This window comes from Diceros bicornis, chromosome 4 (genome assembly GCF_020826845.1).
Source record: "Diceros bicornis minor isolate mBicDic1 chromosome 4, mDicBic1.mat.cur, whole genome shotgun sequence".
Taxonomy (NCBI): Eukaryota; Metazoa; Chordata; class Mammalia; order Perissodactyla; family Rhinocerotidae; genus Diceros; species Diceros bicornis.
In genome coordinates, this window is record NC_080743.1 from 101440870 (window position 1) to 101461694 (window position 20825).

Consider the following 20825-nt stretch of genomic DNA (forward strand, 5'->3'; position numbering starts at 1 on the left):
TTTTCTTTCTCCCTTGCTCTCTCCTTTTCTCTTCTCTTTCTTTTACTTATTTCCTCAGCAAATTGGAGGTCTGGAATGTGCCAGGTCTGGTACTCTCCCTCTCTGATCCCTCCCTTCCCCAAGACTTCTCCAGACACCCATACCTCCTCTCCCTTTCCCTTCTGAATTTTCCGTCCCTTTCTCCTCCAGTCTTCTCTCCTCTCCTGTGAGCTCTGTGACCAGCAGCACCAGGAAGTGCCAAGAGAAGGACCAGCCTGGGAGGGGCCCGCTGTTTGCCCAAGGTGGGTCCCTGTGCTGCGCTGGAGCTGGGCTGCAGCGTGGGCTTGCTTGGGTGCTTTGCTCTTCTGTGGCCTGCCCTTCCCGAAACTTCCTCCTTCTCCCCTCCTCTTCTTCCCCACTCTGATGCCTAATGGAGGCGGACAGGCAGCAGGCATTTGATCTAGCCACTGCAGATGCTGCTTTGTGGAGATACTAGTTCTTTTCCAGACCCCAGGCTAGGAAGAGGCTGAATTCAACATGGGGCTGGAAAAGCTCTTAGTTTTCAGCCCTGAGCTGGGGGTCAGGGGCGGAGGGGGAGTGTGAGATTTCACCTCAGAAGACTGAATGTGGCTCCGCTGCTGTCTGCTGGTGGGACCTTGGGAGGGTTGCTTTCTGTATGGACCCCTAGCCCCACCTCTGTCAAAGGCCCCCAGGGATCCGGCTGTAGAAAGTGAGGTGAGGCTTGCTGCAGTGGAACTGCTGGAAGGGAAGAGCAGCCTGAGGGGCCTCTCCCATCACGTTCTCCAAGAGGGGCCCCAGAGACCAGAGCCAGCGGCCTGCTAGCCAGGAGTTTATTGCACTGTGCTGGGGTCACCACAATGGTGATCACGGAGGGTCTGATTTTTTTTTTTTTTTAAAGATTTCATTTATTTATTTTTTTCCCCCAAAGCCCCAGTAGATAGTTGTATGTCATAGTTGCACATCCTTCTAGTTGCTGTATGTGGGACACGGCCTCAGCATGGCCGGAGAAGCGGTGTGTTGGTGCACGCGCGGGATCCCAACCCGGGCCGCCAGCAGCGGAGCTTGCGCACTTAACCGCTAAGCCATGGGGCCGGCCCAATGGAGGGTCTGATTTTTATTAAAAAAAAAAAAAAAATTTGATTGTAGAAAATTGCAAGCATATACAAAAGTTGGGAGAATAATGTAATAAGCCGTGTACCCAAGCTTCATCGTTCTGAAGGCATCTCACGGCCAATCTTGTTTTAAGTCTACTTCTAGTCCTTTCTTCCCCCTGATTATTTTGAAGTAAATCCTAGTCGCTTTATCATTTCCTCTATAAAGTTAGGGATTCTTAAGAAAGAAACAACAGGCTGGCCCTGTGGCATAGTGGTTAAGTTCACACGCTCCGCTTCGGCGGCCTGGAGTTCACAGGTTCAGATCCTGGGTGCAGACCTGCACACCGCTCATCAAGCCATGCTGTGGCGGCATCCCACATACAAAATAGAGAAAGGTGGGCACAGATGTTAGCTCAGGGCTAATCTTCCTCAGCAAAAAGAGGAGGATTGGCCATGGATGTTAGCTCAGCGCCAGTCTTCCTCACACACACAAAAAAAGAAACAACAAAATATCATTATCACACCTAAACAAAATTAACAATTCCTTAATATAATCAAATATCCATTAGTATTCATATTTCTCTGATTTTTGTAAACATTTTTTCCTATTTTTCTCTTTAATTTGGATCCAAGTAAGTCCAAACATTGTGATTGGTTGTTATAGTTCTTAAGTCACTCAATCTATAGATATTCTTTTTTTTTAAAGAGATAAATTTTATGTCAAATGAATTTTATTAGATAAAATATAGTAAACCATTGAGTATATGTAAGATAAAAACAAAAATTTTGTAAAAATGCCATCATAGGGGCCAGCCTGGTGGTGTAGTGGTTGAGTTCACGTGCTCCATTTTGGTGGCCCGGGGTTCACCCGTTCAGATCATGGGCGTGGACCTACACCACTCATCAAGCCATGCTGTGGAGGCATCCCACATACAAAATAAAGGAAGATTGGCACAGATGTTAGCTCAGGGCCACTCTTCCTCACCAAAAAAATAAATAAGTTACTTACAAAAAAAAATGCCATCGTAGGTGAGGGAAAGGAATCTGGTGCTGCTGATGGTGGCAGCTCTGGAATTGGCCTGAAGGCCGTGCAGGGATTGGCACTAGTTGAGGTATATTCTTTTTCTCTTTCTGTCTCTCTTGCAATGTTTTGCTGAAGAAACTGGGTCGTTTATCTTTTAGAGTTTTTCACATTCTGGGTTTGGCTGATTGCATCCTCATCCTGTCATTTCACATGTCCCACTGTCCCTGTATTATCCATATGTGTAGTTAGATTTAGGGCTTAATCATTTCAGTTTTCTTTAATTTATTTGTAGGAGGGGCAAGGATCCCTTGGTTGTGGTGTGTACATCCATCAGGAGACACAATGTCTGCTTGTCTCTCCTCCTGTGATGCTAGCAGCCTGGACAGTCATCACCTAGATCCATTCATTCATTACAGGCTAATTGCCTATTAATGACTCTCTCTAATTAGACGTTGCTTCTTTCATGCCACAGCAAGCGATCTCTCACTTTGAGCGAGGCCTCCTTCTGTGGGACGTGTTGCTGTGGAGCCTGAGACCACATGGCAGTGGGGTGGCCCACTCCTACCCATCCTGGCCTCTCTGTGGGTTGGTGAGGCAGGCATCCCATAAATGCCAGGTTGGGAGTCCTGGGAACAGTCCTTTGCCTCTCTCTTCAGTCAAATTTCAAGTCTTTGTGCTGATGGAGGGAGTCAGAGCCCAAGACACTCCAAATAACTTTTCCAATTAGCTCTGAAATACAGGTTAATGCTCAGACTCAAATCTTCTCTAACTATCCCCTATCCCCACCCCTGGGTCTTGTGACTATCAGTGACCTAATAATAAATCTTCATATTTGTATAATAGTTTGCAAGCACGCGTACACACACACACACACACACACACACACACACACGAGAGGTTAAGAGGGAAGCACTGAGGTCAGCTTGCTTGAGTGTGGACTTTGATCCACCACTTTCTAGTTGATTGGCCCTGGGTGAGTCAGCTAACTTCTCTCTGCATCAGCGTCTCCACCTGCCTTGCGGGGTTGTTCTGAATATTACATGAGGTGATGTAAACAAAGGGCCTAGCACAGTGCCTGCACATAGTAGGTGCTCAGGAAGTGTTAGCTGTTGTCACAGTGAAACATCTGCTCAGAGCAATCCAGTATCTACCTACAGACACTGTACAAGGACTGAGCAGCAGCAGACGATGGAAAGTTGATCCTGCATCACAGCTGCAGAATGGATGCTGCTTGTCCAGGGTCCATCAGTCGGGAGGTCCAAGCCCATTTCACAGCAGTGTCTTTCCGTTTCACCCCAGCCAGCGTCATCATAAAGGAGCCAGGGCTCCAGTCTGATTTTAAGGATGATGAAGTTGTATCCGGAGAAGTCAGAGAACATGCTCTCAGAAACACAGTGAGTCAGAAGAGATGCCGCAAATGGAAGGAGAACCCAGCCACCCTGGCTCTTTGATCCCTGCTCTGTCCCTCCTTAGGAGTGGGAGCCCATGGGAGGGGGTGGGAGGACTGGGGTTTGTCTTAGACTTGCTCTTGTGTTTTTCCCTCTTGGAGGCCTGGGCTGTCTCTTGTCCTTGAAGAGGCCCCTTGAGGCCTCAGGTCTAGAGGTCCAGGTAGACACGCCTCCTCCCTGGGAGCTTGTGGCCCCCTGGGGCCTGGCACAGCTGCTTGCCCATCTGCCCGTGCAGATCAGAGATGGAAATCTGCAGTTAGACAATTAGACACAACAACCTACCTGGGCAGAGGAGGAAGCCTACTTACGAGGTGCCAATCAGCCATGGGGCTCCCAGCGCTCTCCTTGGCCTAAGAGGGCCAGAGATTCCAGGTCAGGAAGGGCTCCCGAGGAGGGGCTTGTAGAGAGGGAGACACTGGTGGGCACCAAGCTCGTCTGCTCGGTATTGGCTCCTTATCACTGGCTAGTTCCTGTAACTCTCCGCGTGCTGGGCAGTACAGACAATAAGACACCGTTCGTGGGCCTTGAGAGTGATACACAAGGGAATGCCGCTGAGGATAAACGGGGACTGAGGCCTCAATTCCAGGTGGACAGGAGAGGCGGGAGGGCTGGGGGAACAATAAGTGTTGGTACTGCTTTCTTAGGCATCAGAAAAGGTGACTGGTACAGAATGAACAAAATAAAAGATTCTGTTTCTGTTTCACTGAACTCCTACCTGGCGTATCTTTGAGCTACTTCTTTTGCTGGGAGCTCAGCCTTGTGACTCAAGCATGTGAGCAGAGAGTGACAGAGTGTCCATCCCAGCAGAGAAGAAAGTGGGGAGGGGAGAGACTGAGGAGAGGCAGACACCCAGGTATCTGCCTTGTCCATAATTTCACACTACAGAGGCTGCTAGGCGGAGCTGGCTTCTGCCTGGACCGTCCTGGCCTCTGCACGGGGCCCAGGGTTTGGGCAATGAGCAGAGTTCAAGTGAGCGCACCCCCGTGACCCATTTGGATCATAGAGGCAGAATAGGGATGATGGGGCAGTGGATGCTGAGTGAGGTCAGACTGAACTTTCCCCTGAGTCCCGATACCTGGCTCTGTGCTGGCACACAGGGGCTTTCATAAAATATGAATTGAATGAATGAATGAATGAATGAACCAGTCAAGGAGAAGGAAAAGGGTTTGACTACATTTCTCCTTAAACCCTTTAAATTCTTCTGCTTGATCCTAGGGGTTGGACTTGGGGCTCAGGCAGCAAAAGTTATTTGTTAGAAATGTGTTGTAAGTTGAAGTATAGCTTGCTTATCTGTCCCACAGAGCACTACTTTGTGAATTAACCACGATATTGGCTTCTCTTCTTTTCTTTTTATCTCCACGTCTCTGCATGTGCTCACACTGGTGGGGTGTGAGGAGACACAGAGTAGGCAGCCATGCATAGAATCCTCGAGTGAGAGTTGGGCAGTATCTATAGGTTTCAGCTCTCTGTGCCCTCCTGTCTCTCCTTGGGTTCTGAGTCTGGTCTCAGCTGTGTCTGTTTCTCCTGCAGTGCTTTGCACAGGGTGGGCACTGACGGAACATTTGCTAAATTGAGAAATGACTGTAGGTCAGCAGAGGCAGGAGGGAGAAACTTTCTCCATCCTGCCTTCTTGGGCCCTGTTCCTCTCCCTGGCCCTAGAATGGGGCAGACTGCCTTTAAGAGACAGAGGAGCTGAGTATCTGCTTAAGCCCTCTGGTCTCCGTGAACTCAGGGCCCAGTTTGAGCCCAAGCTCTGTTTCAGCTGGCGGAAGGGGCATGGGACTGGAGCTTGCCCTTGGCCGCAGAGAAAGTCGGCTACTGCAGGACTGGACACGTCAGGTACTCAGCAGCCTGCCCCACAAAGCAGCTTAGGAGAAAGTTAAGTGGATTCAAGCCAGGGGAAGCTAAGCCCACTGTGCTGAACTCATTAGGGAAGGGGCTGGGCAGGGTGACAAACTGGGGGCACTGGCCCCTTTTGTGCTCTGTCCAGTCTATGAGTTAACCGCAGCTCAGCTGTACTTGGCATTGGCAGCCTGGAAATGGCTGTCATTGCTTCTCCCCATGCCCATCCTTTGACCCTTTGTTCGCCCCGGCCGCTGAGATCTTTGCAGTGACCTCTGGGTACAGCTAGGAAGCAGAGTCCTGCTCTATGGCTCCTCCTGGGTTTGCTCACTGGCTACTGTAAGAAATCACCAAGAAGGACTTTCTCAGGGCTTACGGGCCCGAGCAGCTTCAGTCAGTTTCTAACAGTATTGTCCTCCAGCTGGGAAGGTAAACTTATCCAGATCTGGAGGAACCAAGTGAGGCCAGATGTGCCCAGAGTACCATGGGTGCCGAGGGCTCATCGGGACAGGTATCTGGGCACTCGGCCTCCCAATGTGGGACCTGAGCTCTCAACATTTCTGAGCATGAAGATTTCATGTGGTGCCCGTGGGTTCTTTGCCAAACCAGAGGGGTATTTAATGTGTGAGTCCTTCGGTAGGGTGACCAATTTGTCCCAGTTTGCCTGGGACTTTCTCCCTTTAGCACTGAAAGTCCTGCATTCTGGGAACCCCCTCAGTGCTGGGCAAACTGGGACAGTTGGCAGATGCTCCCTCTGCCAGCCCTCTAGACCCGGTTTGCGTTTCTCTGTGTTGCTTAAATCACGGGGAACATTTCTTCCAGCCATTCAGCTTCTGTGGGCTGACCCTAGAGATCTGAACCCACAGATAGCTGGGCAGAGATGTGGCTGACCCAGGGTGCATGAGGCACGTCTCCCCTCTCTCTCAGGAGCTCCAAGACAATGAAAATAATTGCTTCTCTCTGCCTGCAGTTGGGGCGGCTGAAACAGCCTAGAGAGGGCCCCTGCCTGTCTACCACTGCGAGCTCTGACCAGATCTTGCATTTCTGCATGTCCTCCCCTCGGTAACTCCTAGCATCATCTGCTCTCTGTGATTCTTTACCCTAATGTGGTCCCTGTGCCAAAGGGTGACGACACATACGGGTGACACAATATGCTTTTCATAAGTGGAGAAAACGAAGTCTATGGAGAGTTTAGTAAGCTGCTGGCTCAAGATCATCAAGAAGTGCTAAGATCAAGAATCCATTTCCAGGGCCGGCCCCGTGGCTTAGCAGTTAAGTGCACACGCTCCACTGCTGGCGGCCCGGGTTCGAATCCCAGGCGTGCACCGACGCACTGCTTCTCCGGCCATGCTGAGGCCGTGTCCCACATACAGCAACTAGAAGGATGTGCAGCTATGACATACAACTATCTACTGGGGCTTTGGGGGGAAAAAAAAAAAAGAATCCATTTCCAATTCAGCATCTTTAGGCACAAAACCTTCAGCTTTTCTGATTTCTGGGATAGTCTCTCCTGCTCCAAATCACTTCTTCTGAATCTTTTCCCTCCCAGTTCAGATTTTGTCAGAGAAACCCAGCCTCAGAGATTATTCCTATGTTTTCTTTGGCCCTTGTGCCTGTCTTTTGGAGGTGAGACTTTTCTGTCTAAGTGTCAGCCTCTTTTCTGACGGGGCCCAAAATAACCAGAGCTGGGGTTGCCCAGCCGCATCCTTCCCATTCCAGGCCCTCTCTTCATGCTATTTATAAATCTTTTTGGCATGTCTTTGTCCCAGTGACAAGCACTACTCTACCCTCCTTAACCCTGTCCTTTTCTTCAGCCTTGGTTGAGATACTAGAAATTTCCTTCCATCCTCTGCCCTTCACAACGCATAGCCCTGGCTCTTACCAGGTCTGTTTGGCAATCACAGTCAGAGAGAGGAGCTGCTCTTTGGGGGACAGGCCCGTGGGTGGCGGCAGGACTCTGGGATGTGGACAGTGGCGAGGACTCATGAAGTCCTCATGCAGCTGAAACACAGCCCCGGCTGGATTTTCATTACACCTCCTTACAGCCAGGGGCGACTCACTAGAACCTTGGGGCCCAGGGCGGCAGTGTGCCTTCAGTCCTCACTCAGCACTCATCGGAACACTCATTCAGTACACTTCTCATGAGAATTGAGTGGTACCGTGGGTGGCGGGAGCACAGGACCTGTGCTTGGCTAAAGTGGTCAGGAGCACAGCTGTAGAGTCCGTCTGCCCAGGTTCCGTCCGGGTCCCACCACTCCAGGTATTGAATTTCATCTTGTCTCGTCTGTAAAAGGGAGATGGGAACAGCCATCTCAAAAGGTTGTGAGGATGAAATGAGCTGCATTTAGAATCATGCCTGACACAATAACTATTATTATTAGCTGGCTCATCCCTCTGCCATTTGCCTCTCTAGGAAGTTGTTCCTTCATTTGATGAATATGTCCTGAGTGCCTATGATATGCCAGGAATACACAGATGAAGTTGTTCAAAGTTTCCTGCTAGACAGCATTTTATAATGCCCTCTATTTTGGCTTCAGCCTTCTTTCTTCCTCAGCATCCATTGGCAGTGATAGAGGGTGAGAAATGGGTTATCACTTAGGTCCCATCTAGCTATTGATGACTTTAGTATGCACAGTGTGGAACATGGTGTGTGCAAAGGCCACTTGCCTTGGGAGTCAGGGGACCTGAATTCTTTCGATAACCTGGCTGGTAACCAGCTGGGGGGCCTTGAACAGGTCACTTAGTCTTTCTGGGTCTCGGTGTCCCCATCTTTCAAATGGAATGATAACCTCTTCCATCCTACCTTGTAGGGATGCTGTGCAGGTAAAATGAGATACCGGATGCAGAAGCACCATGCAAAAGTAAAAGTCCTATGTAAATATCAGGTGCTAGGATGGAACAAAGAGGAGATGGTCCCCGAGGGAACTCCCAATCTAGGTGCAGAGGTGGACCTGCCCCAGGAAGGACCTGAAAGTAATTAACAAGAGTGCAAGCCCCTTGAAGGCATTGAATGGCCAGGGCAGAGCACAGTGCTTGGCACCCAGGAGACGCACAATGAATGCCTGGCACATTCAGTTGTTGTAGACCCTTAATAAATGTTTGTCAAATGAACGAATATAATAGATGGCTCCAACCAACAGAAATGCCGAGAGGATATTAAGTTCTGAGGAAATGCCAAGCAAAGGCAAGATCAGGGTTGGGTATGGTCTATCAGGGAGGGCATCCTGGAAGAGATGATTTTAGATTTAGGATGGGAAGAAGGAGAAGAACTTGCATGGGTAAAACGACACTCCATGGGACAGGAAGGGCATTTGCAAAATCCCCGGGGCCAGTTAGCTTGGTTGCAGAAGAAAGGAGTGAAGGACTCAGGGATGCTGGGAAAGAGCCCAGGCAGAGGAGTTTGCAACTGAGTCTTGAGAGAGCCAGTGACTTGGCAGGGGAATGTGGAGGAGCACGTCTGAGAAGTACGATTGTGGTTGGTAGAGGAGTCGACCACGGGAGGCCCATCATCCACTGTCTCCCCATCCAGGCAGAATCCCAGTGATTGACAGCTCTGGATAATAGGGACAGTGGTTGAGGCTGCAGGGGCCTGGGACCACCTGCCAAGCAGCCACTGATGACACTTTGAAAGTGGCAAAGCTGGCTGGCAGCACTGGACGTGCAGTCCCACTGGCTTCACCAGGCAGAGGGGGCGGGGAGGCTGGCCTGGCTCGTTAGAGTTCCAGGAACTGCTGTTGCAATGGGAAAGGAAGAGGATGGAGAATTTCCAGAAGACTGCCTGGGCAGCTAGGACTGAAGTCATATAGTTTAGAGCCTTGAGGTTAATAGATCGTTATTTCCTCCTTTTTAAAAAAGAAGTCTAGGCACAGACAGGTGCTCATTTCTTAGTGTATTTAAACTGGGCAGCATGAGACCAAGGGCAGGCGGTGGTCATGCAGACCTGAGGTCCTATCCAAGCTCTGCCACCTGCTATGTGACCTTGAGCAAGTTTCTCAACCTCTCTGGGCATGACTTTTCTCATCTACAAAGGCCTTTGTCAGAGAGTTAATTTGAGGATTAAGAAAAATCGTGCGTCTAAAGTACTGACAACAGTGCCTACGAAGTTTGTAGTAAAGTGCTCAGGAAGTGGTCATGGTTTGTGTTTTTAGTTTCTCCTTCCTGATATCCTTTAGTCTCCTGCTAAAGGGGGAGGAGGCAGAGTATGCACAGCAGAGCCCCTGGTGTGGCTCCCGGCGCCTGCCTCTCCTGACTCTGCAGCAGGCTGGGCTCCGCTGGCCCACACTGTCCTAAGCACTGGGGACACCAGACTGTGACACTGCCTATCTCTGCTTTGTGTCTGGCACCTAACAGTGCCTGGGACAGAGCAGACATTTGCTCAATGTTTGTTGAGTGAAGGGTGAATTTGACATGGTCCTTTAAAATTCACAGTCTAGCAGGGGACACAGACTTGAAATGAGGAATTAAAAATAAGATTAGGTGCACAGAGTGCTTTGCAGGCACAGAGGGAGGAAGACCATCTGGGTGGAAGTCGGGAATTGCTGCAGGGGGCAGGTGTGGGCTGAACCTTCAGGTGCGGGTGAGGGGTGGGAGGGTGCAGTTCACGCAGAAGGAGCAGTGCGCCCTGAGGCTGAAATGCACGAGGCAGTGTGGGAACTGGAAATTTGTCAGCACGGTCAGGGGCTGAAGCACAGAGAATGCTCCAGGAGTCTCAGGGGAGGTGGCTGAAGATGGGCTGGCTGGCAAAGAGCCTTGACAGTCCTACGCAGGAGATTGGATTTAATCCTTTAAGGGTTCAAGCACGCATAGGGCGCAGTTTGCTTCCTCTCTTTGCCCTCATCCTTACGGCTCTGTGCAGACGAGTTACCTGAGGATCAGAGAGGCTTGTGGCCAGCCTGAGGGCACACAGTGCATTAGCTGTAGGGTCAGAATGAGAGCTCAGCGCCCTTGGCTTCCACTCAGTGGTGCTTTATATAGTGAACTGTCCTGTCACTATCGCTTGACTCCTTGTGCTGTCCTTTGTGGATGCTCCCAGGGGTCATCAGGGCAGCTGAGGCCTCTGGCTAACACTATCCCACATTCTGTCTTGCCACAACAGTCTTGTCCATTCCGAGAGCCCGGTGTGACTGAGCCTAGACCCCCCCCCCCCCGCCAGTTCTTTGGCACAAAGGAGAAGCCACAAGATCCCCTGGAATTGCTTCCTGCTTCATCTCCAGGTGCCTGGCTGCCTGGCATGTACCAGATTTGGCTTGAGGACTCGTTTTTCAAAAGAGATTGGGCAGGATTTGCAGAGCGTAATGGCATTATTCTGGATTTTTTGGAGAAGGCCAAGAACCCCGTCTGCACCCCATCCTACTCCCATCTACGCTAGACATCTAGTTCCTAGAGTTTGCCCCCAGGGCCAGCATGCCTTGCATATAGTAGGTCTCCACAAACACGCGTCGGGCGACTGATGTATGAGCAATGGACCATATGGGGAGAGGTAGGGGTCCCGGTACTTTCCAGAAAAGAGGAGGAGCCGGGACCTCAGAGGGGTTCAGTCTGATCAGAGAGTCTCCCTGTCTCCTCACCCCAGGGAAATTCGAGAGAGAAGCCAACTAGTTATGTTATGGTTTCCAGTTGTTTCCCTGAGTCCTGCGGGGATCAAGCCTGCTCGGGCCCCTTCCTGTAGAAGCCACTCCTCCCTCCCTCCTCACAGCCTCCCCAGGAGGCAGAGCTTGTGTTTGTCATGAATCCAGATGGAGGAACTTAGCTTCTTCCTCAGGTTCCTGCTGGCACCAGCTCCTCACCCGAGAAGCACCCCGAAAGCTCTGGGGTTGGGGGTCCAGTGGAGGGGTCTCCCCAGCCTATATTGCAGTCCCCCATTCTCCTAAATCGTTTCCCATCATCAAGGCCGGCAATGAGCTTCCATTTAACAGTGGGAACACCAGGCATGAGGAGCTGTGGAACATACCTGAGAAGAGGCAGCTGGCTCCACTCACTTTCTGGAGGGGGAAAGGAGAGGAGGAGGGACGATGGAGCAGCCGTGTCTAGAGTCCTGGGAAGCTGCCTGGCCTCTTGGGCAGCTGAAGGCCACCCCCTGACAAGTGTTCCTTGTTGATGTCCTTGATGGGCTCCGGAGGGCAGCCTGTTTCCACACGTCCCAGGTAGACTTAGAGCAGCGGAGGGCCATGTGCCTCCAATTCCATGGCTTGAGGTGACCATTATCTCCCGGTACCCTCTCACCTTCCCTCCTTCCCGCCTGCCTTCCTGCTCACCCCTCCTCCCTCCCTCCCCCTTCCACTTCTCTCCTCTCTCTCCTCCCTCTTTATCCATCCACTTTTCCTCCCTTCCAGCCCTTTCTTCCCCAAACGTTTATTGAGAAATCACTATATGCCAGAAACCAGGAATGCAAAGACGGATAAGACCTGGGCACTGCCTGAGGGACTCAGAGTGAGGTGGGGGAGACAGACATGTAAACAGATCACTGCAGTACTGACGATAGCATGGCTTGGAAATACCCCTGTAAGACTTACAGGGAAGGAACAAGTGAGGGAGGGGGCCCCACTTTTGTGGGGCTGGGGAATGAGGGATTTATGGGGGAGTGGAAGTTCCTACCAGCTCCAAAAAGAGTCTGGCCTTACTGGGACCCACACTCACTCACTTATATTCACAAAGTTTGTGACCAGGAGCAAGTCCCTTACCTCTCTGGATCTCAGTTTCCCCATTTGCTTTTTTTTTTTTTTTTAAAGTGAGGCTTACCACAGAATGAAAAGGTATAAACAAAAGGCCTGGGTTTTGCCTAGTATGAGGGGATGTGACCCAGCTCTCATTGGAGAGGACAGTAAACAGGGATGCTGGGAATTTCGGAGGAAATGGTCCATAAAGCTGATGGGCTAGAAACACCTGCTTCTGCTCTGCCGCAAGTGTTAGGAATTTCCTGTAGCAAGGTGGAGGACTGGGGAAGCTCTGGGGGAACGAAGATTTCATCCACAACTACTGTCCTGGTTGTCTTCTTCTCTCCTTTTTCTTCCCATCAGAAGTACCAGGTTTGATGAAATGGGTGGTTGGTTCCAGAGATAAACCAAGTGCCTTGTGTTGGGGGGAACTTGCATTGATGTCAAGGTGGGAAGAAAACAGGGTGGACTGGGAGAGCCAGGTGCCACTAGGAACTTTGAGATGGAGGCACCCTCCCCATTTTCCCATTCATCAGAAAGCTTCCCACTTGTCACGGAGCACTTACAGAGTGACCTCCGGCAGGTCATGGGCACCCCAGGACTGTAAGATGGGAGAATCTTGCCCCTTCTGGCATCTCTGGACCGTGAGCAATCAGAAAGAACCTGAGTCTTCCAGAATAAAGGGTGTGGGAGAATTTAATCTCGTCCAGTCACATTTATACTGCTCAAGTTATTCTAGTACTTGATGCATCATATTGCTATGAGCTCTATTAACCAAGTTTATACCTCCAGCTGCTGCAGCAGAACTCTGCATTTGATCATGGGACGTGGAGGTGCTGTTTCCTGAATTTAAGCCGTTAGAAAATTAAGTTGCTTGGTTTTGAGGGTGAGTGCATATGAAGCCATCCCTGTCACAAACGGGACCACCTCCTCAGTGGTAGAACTTTCTGAGGTCTGGCTTCCTCATCCCACGCCAGAAGGTGGCATCAAAGTGAACAGACAGTGTAGTGTAATGGTTAAAGGTCTAGAATTGGGAGGCAGAACTCAACTCCTGCTCCGCTACTCATTAGCTGTGTGCCAACGTCACCCTCTGTGTCAAGTGGGAGTAATAACACCTGCCCTCAGGGTTGTGTGTGTCTTAAACGAGTTAATTTGGAAAGCGCTCAGCATAGTGCTCTCTGACACTCCAACCCACTCTGCCCAGCCCCGTGCTCCTCAAATCCCCTAGGCCTCTTTCCCTAACGGCAGGAGTACAGACACCCGTGAAACCTCTGAGACTGGGCGTTTGACTCTGAGCGTGTATTGTTCTTGGGGAGACACTTCTTAGCTTCTCCCACAGCAGCTGCTTTCAGATTTTTTCCACACTACAGAAAGATATTTACCTTGTAAGCAAGGATACACACATGTGCTTGCACACGTACACACACACACATGAACTTATGTGTATATAAATATATGAAATTACACTTTCATGTAGCACTTGTGTCTACGGTTTTTCCAAATGCTTAACGTATATTAACTAATCTTCACAACAGCCTTATGAGGTGGACACTGTCAGTGTAGCCATTTTAAAGAAGAAACTGAAGCAGAGAAAGATTAAGTGGCTGAGTCAAGATTCTAAGACTGTGTGTGTGTTATGTGTTTTAAAAGTATCACAAAATAACACTCTTACCAAGTACAGTGCACACTGATATTTTCTGTTCCGTTAAATTAAAAAAATGCAATCTTGCTTTACTAAATTGATTTCCCAACCCACTGAAACATTCAGTGTGAAAGTCACTGTCTTCCAGAATCGACTCAGAAAGCGAGGAGGGTAGCCAGGAGAAGACTCTTGAGGGGAAGGAGGGAGAAGATGCGGTGGGCTTCTGTCGGCCTTTTTTCCAAAACATGTGGAGCTCTGGCTGGGCGTGCCAGGGCTGAGATGGTGAGGAGGTACCTGGTGCTCCCCAGAGGTGGGCTCCGAAGACCCTCAGAGACGGCTGCAGCCGAGCTCCGGCGTTTGTTCCTAGAGCCCTGGCTGTGGGGATCTTGCTGGTCGTTACCCTGACCCTTCCCAGACCCAAATCAGGGAAGGCATGCCCAGCTGGAGCCCCCGCCTGGTGTGCAGCACATGGGGCTGGTTGCCGAGGGCGTGAGTGTCCTGTCAAGAGTACCCTAGGTTTTGCTGTTGGGTTTAACTTTTGAGACGTTGTTATATTTATCAGTTATTTTACACTCAGGAGAGCTGCATTAAGTGAGCACAGGCTCCCTTCCATTCCACAGGCGAAGGAAGAGGGACACAGAGATGCCCAGTGATTTGGCCAGGGCTCAGAGTGGACTGGATGCAGGTCTCTGGGCTTCCTGTCCTGGGGCTTCAGCTGCAAGTTACGCGATCGGTTGTGTGATTCCGTATTAACCTTGGAGATGGCTAAGGCAGGGGTACGAAGAGGCCACTTCACCTCTCAGGGGCTTGTCATTTGGCTCTTCTGTCCTTCAGCCCCAGCTGCCCCTGGTGAAATACAGTAGAGTCGTCCCCACCCTGGGCTGTCCTGACGCACAGGCCAGAGGGATGCGGGATGCGCTGCAGCTTCCGTCTGCCTTGTGGTATCATTCTTGTCTGAGTAAGTTTGTTATCTGTATCGACTTCCTCAGCAGGGAATGGGTTTAAATTTCAGCCAGGAAAAGGTTAGCCCCAAGACTGGGAGGCTAGAGAAAGTGGAAACCAAGGGAGGTTATGACCTTTTAGAAGAACCTCCATCTCTCTGGAATGGGTCAGCGGAGGTGCTGCACCCCTGGAGCAGGAGGAAGGAAAGGTCAGCCAGGAGGCTCTCCCAGTTGTGGGGCGTGCTGAGGGAACCCTGCCCCTACAGGTCCTGCACCGGCGTTTGGTACAAGGGACTGCTGGGGAGGTTGTGTACCACTAGGCTGGCCCATTGAGAACATTCTCCTGTGTCCCTATTCTGAGGCACCTGCAGCTGTCTTTCAGGGCAGGTGTCTCCCCAGACCTCACTTTGGTTTCTTATGGGAACAGTGAGTACTCTACTGCCCACTCCTACATCCTGTATCAGGAAAGCCAGGCTCTCACCCAGCTAGCACCTCTCCTCCCCTCGGCAGTCCTGGCGTGGCTTTTAATAGTTTAAAAAGTTAGGAAAATATTTTTCAGAGCCGTAGTTACTCCTGAAGGATCTCGGCTTCCTCCCGCTGGAGTGAGCCTTCAAGGTCATTTTATCTATCGATCAGTGAGAAAATATTTATTGAGCAGGAGCCACTTTGTGCATGGTGGGACTCCACAGCCTGGCCCCCAAATACCCTTCCAGCTTCGGGGAGTTACAAGGGATGAACAAGATCACAGAGAGCAGTTCCAGCAGTAGGCACACAGTACGTGTTAGTTCCCATTAGTATTCTCATTTCCCAGCATGACCCCTGACCTCGTCAAGGGGCCCCAATATTCCCTCACCTCTTTGCTGTGGCTCCCTTTCTGGAATGCCCACTCTCCTCTGCTGAGAAGCTGCTGCCTCCCCTGATCATCCCCTGACTCTCCATTCATTCCAGCCATATCACGGGCTGCCTTTGAGGGGAGGGTGGATTTGGTTTTGTCTGTGTCCAGCCAGGAGACTGGGGTTCCTCAAGTTCAAGGACCACTTATCTCAGTCTCTGGACTGTGGATGGTTAGGACATGTCTATGGAAGGCAGGACTAAGACATGCCCATACCTTCTCGGGGGAGGGGCTTTCTATGGGGAGGGGTTCACAGAGGCTTTCTGGAAGAGGTGGTATTTGAGCTCAGCCTATAAGCAGTGTCCACCTGCCTCCCCCCGGGAGATCTGGATCCAACAGGCATCTAGGATGGAATCTGGGACTCTGTTTTTAGAGAAGTTCCTTTGGTTATCAGATAGTTTGGCTGAGATCTGCTGTCTTGAAGGTTGGCTTCTCTGGTGGCTGGAGAGGAGGGGGACATCCTGGGGGAGAGAGAAGGGGGATGGCATGGCCAAACGCAGGGAAACCTAATGGGACATATTGAGATGCTCAGTCTGGCTGAACTAGAAGATTTTACACATGGAGCAGTGGAATATGACGATTGGAAGATGAATGGGGATGCACTGCTGTGGGTCTTGGATGTGAAGATGAGGAGTTAAGCCTTTATGTAGCAGGCAGGGGAGGGGCAACCACTGAAATTTTCTGAGCAGGAGAGTAACGTGATGAAAACAGGCGTTAAACTACACACTACAGAGAGGAAATTAGCTGTATTTTTAAAGCCCAAAGGCAGAGTCCTAAACTTCCTCTTATCACCCATTCAAAGTGCTTCTTGGTGTCTAACTTGTTTCCTGCTGTAATTAAAGTCCAGTTTGTCACACAGGAGTTGGAAGACAGCTGGACAGGCCCTAGTGACAGGAAAGCGAAGTCATTCTCCCATTCCTGTCAGAGAGAACCCACATATCTTGGTGGAACAAGCGTGTGTGCCAGGGTTCTGGGTCGAGCTGGCAGAGCACTGGGGCATATGAGGGCAACGAGCCTGCATTGATACAGGTGCCGACGTCCAGGTAATCAGAGCCCCGGTGGAATTAGAAGCCCTGGATTTGTTCCTGAGGTGCTCTTCCCCCTCTCCACCCCCCAATACTGGCGTTCGTTCTGTTCCTTTGAAAAGCTTATGGGCATCGATACAGGCATCTCTGCCCTCCTGCTCCATTGTGAAGGTAAAAGAGAGGAAGCTGATAAAGGTCTCTGAGCCAGGAGATAAGGGCCTGGAAGAAGAAAGACAGATGTGATCCAGGGAGGGCACAGGAGAAGAGGTTAAGGGGGCCTCACTGTTTCTCCCTCCAGCTTGTTGGGGTGCCAGTGACACCTGAGAGTGGGATCTGCCAGGAGCAAGGGAGGCAGCAGGTGTCTGTCCCCTTCTAGTCTCCTGCTTCGACCATCCCCAGGCTAGGGGGAGTGGGCGCGAGTTCCAGTCTGTCTTGTCCTCCAAGGCCCTCTCTGCTGTGGCCCTGTCCCATTTCCTCCACCTGTCATCTGCAGGAGTATCTGAGAGAATCCCAGACTGCAGTCTCTGAAAAAGAAAGCTTTTCTTGAATAGGGAATTTCTTCCCCCCCCGGGCTCGCAGGGCAAGTGGAACATTCCATTGAAAGGCGGGGAAACAGGAACAGGTGAGTGCACAGTGCAGCAAAGAGAGCGGACTCAGAGACACAGGTGGGAGGAGTGTGGCTGAGCCACTCACGCTGCCCACCTGCGCCTCTGCCACTTGCCTACCAACTGCTCGGGGGCACCTTGCTTCCTGCGCCCTGAACCCAAAATGCCAGCATGGCAGGATATGGCTCTGGGCCACCTAAAGAGGCCAGGTAGGCGGACATCCCCTCAGAAGACGCTGTCGCTCCCATCTGGGGACCTGCACTTTCCCACTTACCTGGGGCTGCTGTGTCCCACAATTCTGGGGGCACCATCCATACTCTGTCTATGTGAATGGCACCCTGTGGGGTTTTGCAGAGGCCAGGGAGTCAGTGCCAGCAGGTAAGTAGGAGGGCAGAATTGGACACTTTTCTGTGTTCTAGACAAACAATAGGGACCTTTCCAGGAAGCTGGAGGGAAGGAGTTACCTGTAAGAGGATCCCCGGATGGATGCTCTGTGGGGTGGGTGGAACAGGGTTTTGCATTTGCTGCTGATTGCTTAATTAGACACCTACGTAGTGCTCTCTGGTAATGACCACATCTCCCAGGGCAGATAAAAGGGCAGGTAGCTTCAGAGCGCCAGGGGAAGGTCTCAAGGACAGCACCGTGAGTGGGGGCAGTGGGTAGAGGGTCATGGGCTGTCCTTGGCCAGTACAGACTGTAGACAATCAAAGGGGGCACGTGTTTTCTCTCCAGGGACTGAGTGGAGAGGCAGCAGGCTCAGGCCTGTTTCTGTCTCCAGTATTACCATCCTGTGTGGGCTTCCAATTTCTGGTGTGGTTGGTCCTCTTGAGAAATGGGAGGGCCATCCCCTGTGTCGAGGTAGTGACCAAGGCCAGATGAGCCCAGGAATGTAGTACCCTGATGTGGAGAGCCACCAGGTGCTCTGCCAGGCACCTGTAGTTCGGTTGGAAAGAGCCAGGCGGGAGCTCCCGCCAGACGATCAAGAACCACCGTGGGATGTGAGGCTGAGTTTTGATACTGGGCTGAGAGCCCCACTACAAATGTTTCAGAGCTGCTCAGAGAGTGTGCTAGAGGCAAACCGATGCTAGTGATTTTCTCTGATGCCTGGGGGAGTGGCTGTGTTTAAGTGTGTGTGGTTCTTCTGTGCCTGTCCCCAGTACTCTTCAGCTCACCTTCCTAGGACTGGGGTTGTTGGGGCAAAGAGGCCCCAGCTCTCTCTTGGGTGAGCCAGCTAAATATTTACCAAAAGCAAGGCTGCAGAGGAAAGGTGCCAGGCCAGGTAAATGTAGTGTTTGTGCCATCCAAACAATGCCATGCTTCATGGGCTCCCAACACCGCAGCTCTGTTGGGAGGCCTGAGCCAGGCCCCTGCGAAGGCTGGCTGCAGGAAAGCCCAGGGCCATGCACCATGCATGAGCCAGGCAGATGCCACTCTGCCGCTTGGGTGTCTCTGGGACGCTGGCATCTTGGCTTTGGATCGTCTTTGGTCTCGTTTCCTCCATCCCAGGAAGGGCTGAATGCCTCAAGAGGATGGAATCTGGTGAGGGCCTGTAGGACTGCTGCCTGCTGTTGATCTCTTCCATGCTTCTGATGCAAATGATGGAAATAATTATTTCTGCCCATTGCAGAGACAGAGTGAGGTTGGCAGAGATGACCTACTGTAATGGAAACTTTGGACTATAGGAAAAAGACTGTGAATTTTGAAGCTGGGCAGACCTAGCTTTATCACTTACTAGCTGTGTGACTTTGGGCAAGTTAGCTGACTCCTCTAATCATGAGTTCCCTGTGGTATAAAATGGGTTTTTAGGACCCACATTGCCATTGGTGATTGCGAAGTTTCCTCCTAGAAAGAAACAAAACAATTCCCTTTACAGCATAACCTGAGTGCTTTCATGTTGAGAAGCAGGAAACGGGACTGTGTTCAATTTCATTCAATAAACATTTTTGAGCAAAGGTATTTCCAGTTCCAAAGACTCAATGATTTTGTATCTTTAGAAACCCTTTGAACATCTTAGAAGGAAGAAATATTTGAAAACTCTATTATATTTGGCAGTTATCATTAGTTTTTTGTTACTCAGGAAGTCTTGATCTGTTTAGTTCTAGAACTAGAAACAATGGGGGAAGCAGAAAAACTGTCTAACAGCACTCTTCAACAGTGCAACAGGCTGCCTTCAAAAGTAGTGAGCACCCTGTGCCTGCAGGAGTTCAAGTGCGTGTCCGTCTTTCCTCCGTGGTAGAGAGGGCGTTTCCTGCACTGGGTGGGAGCACAGACTGCTTAGTGCTGAGACCCCTCCTTGCTGTGGGAGGCCTGATTCTGGGATCTCCAAAATTCCCAGCTGAGAGTCAGGAGTTTCCCTACCCTACGAGGCTGATGCAGCTGAGACAGAACTGCAAGGGAAATTCCCCCCTGGCTTCCTGACTTCTCCAAAGCACAGCCCTTCTGTTTGGACCAGGTCTCGACTCACACATCTTTCCTCTCCCTAAATGTTCTTCCACCATCAGAGGCTTGGAGCTTGTGTGACTCTCGCCCTGCTGCATGTCTCAGAACCAGCTTCTATTCTGGGTGGATCTTTTCCCTGTATTTCAAACCATCTCTAGCAGGACATGAGATTAACCATCAAGCAACTACTTATGGCATTCCTACTAGGTGTAAGGCACAGGTGTAGGAATTGAGGGGGAATGCAAGGAATTGTAGTAAATAGTCCCAGTCCTTAAAAAGCTTCAGTTTCTCTTTTGGAAATAAGTTTTATACAGGTGAAAAATCAGTTGAAGTCCAAGGCTGTGTGTAAATGACAGGTCAGTGGTGAAGACCACAGTTGGAGTGTGTGGGAGAGTGATAGATAGCTATTTGTGGGCTGAGGCACTTTGATGGACTGGGCCAGTGGATTTGGACACTGATTACCATTGGGTAGGGACTGGGGTGGGAGAGGGAGAGTCAAAGTTGACCTGGTGGTTATAAGCCTGTTTGACTGGGACGGCTAATGTCGACATTGATAGATGTGAGAGAACTTAAATTGAGAGCCCATTATAACTGACTGGTTTTAACATGTGTGGGTTACAGTACTCAAATGGTACAGAGAAGTGTTCTGGGAGTAGTTTCCCTCCTGCCCGTCTCTGGTCTACACCCAGTTCCCTCCTTGGAGGTGATTGCTGTTACCAGTGTCTGGTGGACCCTCCCCGAGAAGCTCTAAGCCAGTCTAGGCCATGATCTGGGGGCCCAGTCTGGCCCACCACCTAATTTTGTATAACCCAGGAGCCAAGAACAATGTTTATATTTTAATTGGCTGAAAAAAATCAAAAGGAGAATGATGTTTTGTGACGCATTAAAATTATATGAATTTCACATTTTAGTGTTCACTAGCAGAGTTTTATTGAAACCCAGCCATGCTCATTCGATTGTGCTCATTCATTCATGCTCATTTGTTTACGTCTTGTCTGTGGCTGCCTTTGAACTAAAAGGGCAGATTGGAGTAGTTCCAAGAGAGACTGTATGGCCCACGAAGCTGAAGATGTTTACTGTCTGAATCTTTACATAAAAAGTTTGCTGACCCCTGCTCTAGGCAGATATCATCGTATAAGTAGTTTCTTAACCCAGATGGTAGCATGCTAAGTTAATTGTTCTGCCCCTCACTATTTTCACTTACTCTATCTTGGAGACTG

General features: G+C 50.5%; 1 protein-coding gene across 9 annotated transcripts in view; it reads left to right on the forward strand.

Annotated features, from left to right (window-relative positions):
* The window catches only part of PLEKHA6 (pleckstrin homology domain containing A6), a 134625-nt gene that overhangs the window by 41351 nt on the left and 72449 nt on the right, over positions 1-20825 (forward strand). Inside the window, exon 1 of one of the 9 annotated variants that reach the window (XM_058540276.1) lies at positions 17165-17375. The exons of the other annotated variants lie outside the window; for them this stretch is intronic. Within the exon in view, the coding sequence (XP_058396259.1) occupies positions 17338-17375 (38 nt within the window). The 5' untranslated portion in view covers positions 17165-17337. Of the gene's footprint in view, positions 1-17164; positions 17376-20825 lie in introns of those variants that run through there. 9 annotated transcript variants of the gene reach the window in all.